This window comes from Vipera berus, assembly GCF_964194415.1.
Source record: "Vipera berus genome assembly, chromosome: 3".
In the NCBI taxonomy this organism is placed as follows: domain Eukaryota; kingdom Metazoa; phylum Chordata; class Lepidosauria; order Squamata; family Viperidae; genus Vipera; species Vipera berus.
In genome coordinates this window covers 58,717,755-58,728,544 of record NC_138204.1, presented here as the reverse complement: position 1 = coordinate 58,728,544, position 10,790 = coordinate 58,717,755, and the positions used below count along the sequence as shown (strand labels likewise).

At 38.1% G+C, this 10,790-nt stretch overlaps 1 protein-coding gene across 1 annotated transcript in view; it reads left to right on the top strand.

Annotated features, from left to right (window-relative positions):
* The first annotated feature begins 2,098 nt into the window (after window positions 1-2,098).
* The window catches only part of LOC308664779 (phosphatidylinositol 3-kinase regulatory subunit gamma), a 44,935-nt gene continuing 36,243 nt past the window's right edge, over window positions 2,099-10,790 (top strand). Inside the window, exon 1 of the mRNA XM_081322278.1 lies at window positions 2,099-3,007. Coding sequence (XP_081178404.1) covers window positions 2,902-3,007 — 106 coding nt within the window. The 5' untranslated portion in view covers window positions 2,099-2,901. The remainder of the gene's footprint in view (window positions 3,008-10,790) is intronic.

Sequence of the window (10,790 nt, the reverse complement as noted above, 5' to 3'; positions counted from 1 at the left end):
CCATGGTCATGACTAGACGCCAAAGGCACACGGAACGCTGTTACCTTCCCACCGTAGTGGTCCCTATTTTTCTACTTGCATTTTTACGTGCTTTCGAACTGCTAGGTTGGCAGAAGCTGGGATGAGTAACAGCGCTCAGTCTGTTATGCGGCACTCAGGATTTGACCCGCCAAAATGCTGACCTTCTGATCGACAAGCTCAGCGTCCTAACCCACTGAGCCACCGCGTATATATATATGATCTTTGGTCATTCGGGTTTTTCCCCACGTAGAATTGGAGGTATCAGGGCAACGTTTCAACGAAATCTCATCCATCATCCTCAGGCTGGTGGCTTCAGCTTTGTTCTATATAGTCAGATTCTATGTTGGAAAAGAATTTTAACTAGTGTAATGTGAACATATACTTTTTACATTTGGGGAAATGAGTAACATATTCTGGCAACTAATCATACTTCTTGAATTTGACAACAGTCCAAGCAGACAGCACCATTACAATGAGACACCAATCCTACATCTTTAGAGTAACCCAACTGATGACAATAAGGATTACTTTAAATAAGAATACCACTCTGAGCAGTTACATAGTCCCAACATTTCTGTATGTCACCTGTCAGCTACACATTAACTTTAATCATAATTCTGAAGTACACTGAGACATTGGTAGGAGTCCATGTGTTTGTAAGCCTGTATCACAAATGACAATATTTTCACTTGATCAACCCTTGCTGTACACAGGACATACATTTGAACTTGCAGTTTGTAAGACGTAAAAGAAATACCAACTGTTCAAAGCCTTTTCAACTTCAACTACTACTATCACTAGTCATGAAAACCCAATTTACAGTGTACTTTCCCAAGTCTGTTTTTCCCTTTGAAAAGCCAGCTTCCCTCTATTTATGCATGGAGATTTACTGTATACCTGTGTGAATTGTTACACAAGACTAGAATAAAATACACTGAGTCCTAGCTTCAGTTTTGATAGTCATATTTGCACCTAGTACTTAAGAATATTAAAATGATTAGTTATTAGCTTGATACCCAGTGGACAATTTTCACATTCTAAACTACCATATGTGTATCATTCAAAGCTATTCATAAAGTACACATGTCTAGAGTTTCCATATTTTACATGTCATTCAAATGATGGACTGTTGAGGGTGACCTATCATATATTATCGATACTATACACATATAAATCCATACTGAAATATTAAACACATTCCAAGTTCTCCCTGCTCTTTGTGTATATTAGAGTCATACAGTCACTGGTGCAACAGAACAACATCATCTGCAAACAGTCCCGGCCCCAGCTGCAGGCACACAACCCCAAATATTGTCTATATACCAACTGAAAATGCAGGAAATAGGTGGTGAAAGATAACCTACCATTTACTTTGCTACGCGTTGTCAAATCATGACAGGAATCAAGTGGACACTTTGGGGGGGGGGATTTGCATCTTTTATGTGCTGCCTGAGAAGAAAATGGGGGGGGGGGAGCGGGAAGAAGGGTCTCCTATCTCTTAATATTCTGGCAACTTTACCGCTGAGCACGGGGCTATACGTTCAGCTGGCGCAGACGGGTGATGGAGGGGCATCTGTCGCCAGCTGCTCCAGCTTGGAGGCATAGCTTCCTCGCATCACTGCCACTTGCACTATATATATATATGTACATATACATATACATATACATATACATATACATATACATATACATATACATATACATATACATATACATATACATATACATATACATATACATATACATATACATATACATATACATATACATATACATATACATATACATATACATATACATATACATATGAAATCTCAAAAACAATTAGAGATAAAACTGGAAGCCGATTCTCCCGCTCTCTAGCAGCTTTTGTTTCCTGGCACGGCCAGGGTACTTCGCCAGAAGCAAAAAAAAAAAAGGGGGGGGAAGAAGGAAGGAAGCCTTTCGGCTCAATGTCTTATCCGAGCACGAGCGAGTTAAACTGAGGGGGCGTGGTTTCGCTGTCGCTTTGCCCTCTCCCTTTCCCCACCTCGGAGGCGGGGTTTATCCCGGCATAGAGGCGGTTAGCGACGGTTGGGGCCCTGGGTGCCTCTTTAAAATGAAACTGGCCGGGGTTGGGAGTAGCCGAGCACCAAAGTGCGCGCGGGGGGCTGAGGCTGGGCTTACGTGGAGCGAGAAGCCGGTCGGGAGCCGCTGCTTGCAGCAGTGGGCGCCGCCGAGCGCGCGGGGCTTCGAAGGGGGGACGGAAGCGGTGGCGGCGAGCTTTGCCTTGAGGGGGTAGAGAAGCGAGGCGGCGCTGCCCGTCGTGGCTATTCGCTGGCTTTAGGGAGCAACGGGAGGCTTTTGCTATTAACCGGCAAAACACCTTCTCTTAAAACTTCGCTTTTTAAGAACAATCGCGCGGGCTCCTCCCCCCCCCACTCCATCTTCTCACTGCCTCCAAGCAGCTCCGTTTTCCCCAATTTTGATCTCTTTCACATTAAGCATTCTTTTTTTTTTAGTCAAACCGCCTCCCCCTCACCCCACCACCCCCCGATCTTTTTTTGGATTTGCGAAAGAAGCTTGAAATAAGCGGCTCCGTTCCCTCGAAGCAGAGGGGGAAATCGAAAGGGGGGGAGGCATTTCTTTCGCTTCCTGAGAGGGGAGTGGTTTTCCTGAAGAGGGAAGCCGTCGAGCTATTCATAAAGAAAGTTTCTTCTCTAGCCGCCTCCCGTTTTGTGTGTGTGTGTGTGTGTGTGTGTGTGTGAGCGCGGGTACGTGCTTCGGGAGGCTAGGCTTTCTTTCGTGCTGTGCCAGACTTTTTTTTAAATTTTGTTGAAAAAGTAAAAGATCTGGCGAGAGAGCTCCGAGCGATCGTCGCCCACCTGCCCGTTTGTCACAATGTACAATACAGTCTGGGATATGGATCGCGACGATACGGACTGGAGGGAAGTGATGATGCCGTATTCCACCGAGCTGATATTCTATATCGAAATGGACCCTCCAGGTAAAAAAAACAACACAGTTTTTAGTTTGTGTTCAGATTTTAGAGTCGCGATAGGCTTTTTTTCCCACCCACCCCCAGCGTCAGCCATCTGCAGAAGTTCATTGTTCTCTTTTCCCCAGTGGTGCAACGGCTTTAGCTTTCCTTTCTGAAAGGGGGCTGGGGGGGGGGAGGAGAGAGAGAAACCCTATGTTTGAACGGAAGCCCGTAAACTTTGCTCTTATTCTATTGTAGTCACCGTTTCAAAAGACTATCTGGTAAAGATGGAAAACACTCTAAAATTCCAAAATCTAGGACGTCCGGTTTTCCTGTCCTTCAAAGTTCTGTTTAGTGGATTTATTTACCTACATTACACTGTAATTTAAGCTGCAACCTTTTTTAAAAAAAAAAGGTTGGTTGATGTGCCAGCTAACTAAATATTTAGTTGTAAACATTTAATACTGCTATTTTCTAACACTTTCTAGTTTTCAATTCTATATTGGGTGTTCTGGGGGGGGGGGAAATCTGGTGTCCAACTCTGTGATTCTTTATTCAAAAATCTGTCCCTCTAAGTTCAGTGGGCTTTTAAGACCAAGTAAGGATGCACATCATCATCATCATAGTTTAAGTATCTTAAAACGGTTAAAGGCATTATAATATTTAATGTGAGTATTTCCATTGTTTGAGAAGTATTATTCTTACTTTGCTCTCACATAGTGCTTCTTTTGTGCCTAGGAAGGAGTAAGATATATGAGGAGCCAGAGGTTGGTTGAGACTCTGGTGATGTCTTTAGAAATAAGATTATGAGTTTCACAGTTCTTAAAGCTTCTGTTTTGATGAAATCCTCAGTATGAAAAATGTATTTGTATACATTTTCTTAAACACCATTTTTGTTTAGGAAAAAACAATATTGAAATAAAAATTTTAAATAGAGAAACCATTTTTGCCATTACTTGGTATTATTGCTCATGGGGGGGTGCAGATGGAGTGGTCATATTGTAAAGCAAAAGTAATAACTGAAATCATCGTTGTGAAGCAGATGTAATAGCGTTATACTTTAGACTTTAACCATGGTGATGATGCTTGTTTCTCCTCCATACATTTCTCTGGAGAAAAGCATTCATTAGGTTACTAAGAAAACTTAACTGTCTGAATGCATGTTCATAAGAGAATTTTCAGGTATCCAAAGTTTATAAAATTAGTGCTTTAATATTTCAGTGAGGTTTAAGCCTCTGATTCTTATAATTTGGGTTTTTTTACAGTAGTCTTCTAGATATTGAAAAACTATCACTGTGGTTCTTTCATTAATATAGTATTGTAGTCTCGGTGTTTGAGTTCCATTGAATTAAGAAGAATTTTCTTAAAAGTAATCATATGTAAGAATTCTGCTGATCACTAAATCAAATGTGCTCAGTTTTTCACTGTTTTCTTACATGCCATAAACTTTACATCTTCATTTTATTAATATTTGGAATTTGGTAGGAGTTGTGGTACAGTATGGCAACAAAATTAGGTACCGTAGAAGTTTAGAGTAACTCAGATTGTTAAAACTCTAGAATTTTTTATTTTTAATTTATTTTTAATATATCTTTCCATTTCAGTTAAATCTCACTTTTTAAATGAGATCACATCACAATGCATAACTCAGATCTATCTGCAAATGCATCTAAGTAATCCAACAAAACTAAAATTCATTGTAAAGCTACACTGTTACATTTATATAGTTTTTCTAGGATACAAGCTTTTATAACTTAGAGAGAAAAAAAGTTGTATTTCTTTGAAATAAAATGCAAATGAAGCAGATTCTACATGGGATAATTTTGCATTGTTCACTCCAACTTTAAGATGTCTTAAGGATAATACAAGTTTAGATAGCAACATGTAACAGCTGGTAATGGAGGGTGGCATTAAAGTACTAGTTATAAGTTCATATTTTTAGCTGTGAGCAGGTAATGCTGCTTCTAAGAATAGAGCAAGCGATTAGAGTCCTCCTTATTCCCACCCAAATTTTGATGCTTTATCAGACATTTATCTCGTTTCTTTAAATCCATGAGAACAAGGAACTTGTTCCATGGTTTTTAAAGAAATTGTGTTCTCTGCAAGAGCCATCTGTATGCAGCAATCCTATGGCTGTGTGAAACAATATGGTTCTTTACTGTACTTGTTATGCTAGGTAACTAGGTAGATTGTTGCAGTTCTGATAGGCAGCGTGGTATATCTGTACCTATAGGTGTATTCTTAATGCCTTTCAACTCCTTGTGATCTCTGAATTTTTTAGACTGTTTTAATTAAAAATGGGAAGCTGGCACACTGTAATGTGAAGCTCCAGCCTATGGCATCATATTTGTTTAGAATACTTTTTCTGAGCTCCTCACAGGCGCAGTAGCTATTCAGAAGACTGATAAAAATGATAAGATAGTATACAGCTCAGTGTTTTTGGAAGTTTGCTCACCTGTTCAGAAAAAAAAGACAAAGGTAAATTGGAGGGGTAGAGAACATTCTGGGGGATAGGGGAATAGGAGTGTGGAGAGCAACTTCATTTCTTTCTGTTCCGGTAAAATATATGTTGTGTGGCTGATTATGAACACTGTAACAGCTATTTAATGAATAGACAAACTCCCCATCCCCATGCCAATCATTCTGTGAACATATATAATATGCTCTCAGAAATTTAAATATTTTTTCAAAAAGTTCATTATGTGCAAATTATTCAGATTTAAGCATTTGTCTGTTCAATGCACGTCTTCATTTAAGCTTTAATCATGCTTCTATTTGTGAATGTAGAGCTAAATTATTATTTTTTTAATATATGAGATGCTTTGGTGGGAGGGGGAGCTTTTGTCAAGAAAGTGTTTCATTATATAAAGTATATATCAGACCCTAGGATCTTGTATTCCATTTACTGATTTGTTTAGACAAAAGTTTGTGATTTATAACAGGATAGTTTTATTAAAGTTTAACATTTGACTTCTTCAGAAAAGAACACGATATTCTGCATTTCAGAGGGCTTTGTTGAGTGTTTACAAAATGCTTGAATAGTTAATACAAGCCAGTTCATGGAAAATGAAATGCAGATCTTAAAAAGGTTTTTTTAGGTGCATAAATCTGATAAAGAGAAATAAAAACTAAATGCACAGAGCAAAGAAAATAATATTGGAAGTAATCATAATGGCTATTTGTGAGAATAGGATGTTTGTTAATAATCCTTTAAAACATACATGTTGAATCTTTTAAAATTGACTTTTTAAAGCACAATTTAAACTGATTAATGCAGTACATGAGTGGAGAACAGAGATACACTGAGTAATTTCACTCCTGATGTCTTGGTTAATTAATTGTTCCTCTGATACCTGCATGTATGATGTAACCATGAAAACTAGAAAAAGCCATATTAGGGGTAGAGTACTTGAAATGACCCCATTTCTCTGCTTAATCATTGCCTTCCACTTCAAATAATGCCTGAGTAGGGCTTTATTGGATTTAAATTCTTATAGCTAAGACAACTTCATCTTTTTTCAAACAAGTTTATTATAATGCTCGTTGTTTCTTCTGCCGCACTGTACAAATTTTTTGTCAAATGCAAGACTGAAAAATGTAGGCCCAATAGTAGTTTTTTCCAAGATTTTTCTAATAGGTGAAAACTGTTGTGTATTTTAATTGAAGATTTTGGAGATGTACAAGAAATCAATGCATCTAGTCCTGATAGAGAAGCTCCACTCATTTCGGTGGACTAAAAATATGCATAACTTCAGAACAGCAATCTGCATTGCTGATGACATAATTTACTTATTTACAAAAGTGGCATGCCTTTTCAAATACTGACACTAAAAGCTTCCTACAATGCAGTGAAGTAAATACAGTAGAATACAAACTAATAATTATTGAATGAGAAGATCAATTATCAATATCAAAAAGTAACAAAACCTGTTATAAAAATTCACCAGGTAACACACTTAGAATTCAAACATAGCATAAAGCTTATTCCATAAAAACTATATGAAACAGCAGTATTTTAACTTCCTGAATTTTAACTGGAAGGGAGCCATTATAATTTCAAAGATGGAAGGCAAAATGTTCCAGATGCTGAAGGCCATCTCAAAGGCGTATCGTTTTTGGGAACCTATCTTACTTCTTTCCCAAATGGCAGGATATTATAATTTCAAATCTGCTTGTTGTAATAGAATGAGCAGATTTTACATGGTGTCAAAAAAGCCCAGGACCGAAGCCTATATAAGACACTAGAGACAATCCATGACCCATTAGATTGTCTTTTCAGAGATATTTCCTTATCTAAATAGAGAAACAGAATACGAAAAAGAAGAAAAACAATGGGAGGGAAAAAAGCAATGGGAGTGGGAGCCATTTTTGACTTCTTGCTAACATGTCTGCAGATTACTGCCCTACAGCAGCCAGTGGTGGGACCAGTCCACCCAGCCTCCTGAGAGCTAGTGTGGGACTGGCCTGTGTGATCTCCAGAGGCCAAAGGAGGAACCAGCCCACTGGCCTCGAGAGAATTAGGGCGAGACTGATTTTCTGAATCTGAGTGGTTGGCAGCACTGAAGCAATTTCAGCTTTGTCAAATTTCAGTTCTGCGGGAGTCATGGTCTCAGATTTCAGACATATCTTGTATGCTAAACCATTTGAGGTACGACATGAGAATTTTAGTAGTAAATAGATTAGATTGTACTTGGGAAATTGTAGCCAGTGTAGCTCCCATATTAAAGATGCAACTTGGCTATAATAGCTCTCACCTACTAATTACGAGCAATCACATTTTTTTACCAGGTATAATTCCTGATCTTCAAAACTAACCCAATGTAGAGTGAACTGTAGTAGTACAACTGCAAGGTGACAAGGATGTAAAATACTGTTACTTGTGCTTCTCATTCCAAGAACAGTCTCAGCTGGCACACCAACTGAAGCTAGCAATGGCTCATGGTTCTTCCAGGAGCTAGCTGCAAGTTCGGAAGGATTCCTGTTGCAGATAATCTCCTCTTAGGGAACTTCAAACCTGCCCAGAGCTAAAGATGGAATGGAATACATACATACATACATACATACATACATACATACATACATACATAGTTTATTAATGCCAGCAGACAATCTCTCTGGCAACGTCATGTCAATATTAAACAATATGAGAAGGCTGAATCCTAGAATACCCCACATTGGAGTACCCACACACCCGACTGAAGCCCCTCACTTAAGAAAGAACAGACCAATCCCTCTGATCCCAACAGGTGATATTGAAGACTGTTCAGAAATTCAGGAGGATCAAAAGGATTAGGCTTTTTCTCTCCAGATCCCGTCGTAAATCACACACAGGATAGGAGCAACCAGTGCAATTTCCATCCCATGTCCAGGTGTGTCTGAAAGGGATCCTGCAATACTCTATGACCTCTGCTTCTCTTAAAAGAGAAGATAGGAGATGTGACAGAATTTGTCCCTGTTTGCTGTTTGAGGGCAGGTTCTTCAGGAAATGATTCAGTCTTCAACTGTTGGTGATCACTTTTAAGTCAGTTGTATTCAATCCTTGTTTTTAATGAGCATTATTTTTGGCATACCACATTTTGTCTTCTGGAGGTCTTCAATGTAAAATAAAATATTGTCAACAAATACAATCTGCTCAGAGGCAATTATTGCAAGAATCAAGTATCAATAGCTTTAATTACCTGACCGTTCTCCACTCTTCTCGGAGCCTAGAGTAAATATAGCATTTTTATCCCACTAGCATTCACTTTCCTGATTAGTATTTGGATGGGAGACTACAGGATCTAGTTGAGCTGCAGACTATATGCAGAGTAAAAAAAAAAATCCAAGAAGAAAGCAATGGCAAACAACTTCTATACTGTTTGCTAGGAAAACTGTATGAACATGGCTGTGAAGTCACCAGGAACTGAATTTAAGAAAAAGTTTTTTTAAACTAGAGGGATGTGTAAACTAGCTCTCTAATCCCACAGAAATTAGCCATGTCTGTAGTAAGCCTAACATAAACAAACTAGCCTTTTCCTTGTTATGTTCCTCTACAATTAGTATTGAAAGTAAAGACAATATGAATATGGCTTCCAGTAACTTCTGATAATCTTATCTTTCATTCTATTATATATTTAAATAGGTACAAGCTATCTTTTCTGAAAGGTTCCTATACATATAACATGTTCATGTAAGTTCAGTATTGTCTTTTATTGTAATTGAACTTTGTGCCAATATTGTGTGCATAAACTGATTTCAGTCATTTTTTAAAACAGTAAGTAAATGATGGACAAATATTTTTAAATACTATAGAATAAATTCATGGACCCAGTGATACAATTTGCTCAAATATCTTGCTTCATTAATATTTAATAAAGGGGGGTCTCATAATATTCTGGTTGTGGTTATTAGTATTGTAAGTGAGAAAAATTAAATAAAATTGCTTACTTTTTTTTACACATTTTATTGATTTACAACACTAACAAAATAGGGATTAACAGTAAGTCTTTTCATATATTAATAGCTGCAGTTTTCAGTATTTTGATTAAAAATTTACTGCTGTTTAGAATGATGGAATATAATATAGGTTCTGGACTTTTTGCTACAGTCTTCATAGATAATTTTTACACTGACATTTTATTTTAATTAGCTATTTTGCAACTTTTGAACAAAAATCTTCAAAGATATCAAGACATTGGCTGTTGATTAAAAATACTACTATAGCTTAAATGTAGAGTTTAGGAGCTCCTCATTTTATCTTGCATGTTTGTATTTCTTCAATTAAAAGCTTTTTAAAAATCAAAAATACTATATATGCAGATAGTGTTAGGTAGAATTAGGAGTTTCCCCAAATAGTCTGCAAGATCTGTAAACAATGGCGCCAGCTAAGCTTTAAGAAGGAAATTGGGTTTATCTTTTCTCCTTCCTTCTCCCTAGAGGGAACAACCAGGTTCCGGAAGCTTCAGTGCTAATCTAAAATCATTGCTTTAAACAAAAGAAAATGTCCATATGAAAAACAGAGATCAGTTTCCTCACTTTTAGAAGTTCAAGTTAGCTCCATTTGAAGTTAAGCCTCTGGGGTTTTCTGCAAACCAATCTGTTTGATGTTCAGTTGTCCATAGTTTGCAGAGATGCTAGCTCCTCCAAGGGAGATATACCTTCTGAGGGAGGCTCACAGATGTGCAAGTCTGTTTGTTTGGCTGTTAGCCATTAATTTGCAAAGTTGTTAATTATTCTCTCACAACATGAAGCTTCTCAGTATCTTCCAGCTCTCCTCCGCTTTCCTGTGTTCCTAGCTGTTAATTTGGCCCTTGAAACAAAAATCTTATCTCTTCTAATCCAAGGACAGAGCTGCTTTCTACAATGTTTCCCTTCCCTCATTAATCCTTTTTATAAAGCACAGCTAGAAGACTAACTGATTCATTCTGTCAAAACTTATTTTCAAATCCGGATGAGAAAGCTGGTGCTTCTTCTCTACCACATTATCCTTTTCTTAGCTCCCAAATAGCCTAGTGCAGAGATCCCCAACCTTTTGGGCACCAGGGACCGGTTCCGTGGAGAAAGGTTTTTCTGCGGATCGGAGGGGGCATGGTTTTATGTGCTGACTGCATCCCACGGATGGTGCTTTGCTTGTTTGTGCGGACCGGTTGCTGGTATGCCGTGGCCCAGTACTGGTCGACGGACCAGGGGTTGGGGACCTCTGGTCTAGTGGTATGAGCTACTGAAGATTAGTATATCGGAGAAGGATGTATTGTCTGAACTTGTTTCTGAAACTTGGAGCATTTTTTCATTAGATTTATTACAAGGTTTTTGGAGATGTGTTTCCTTTCTT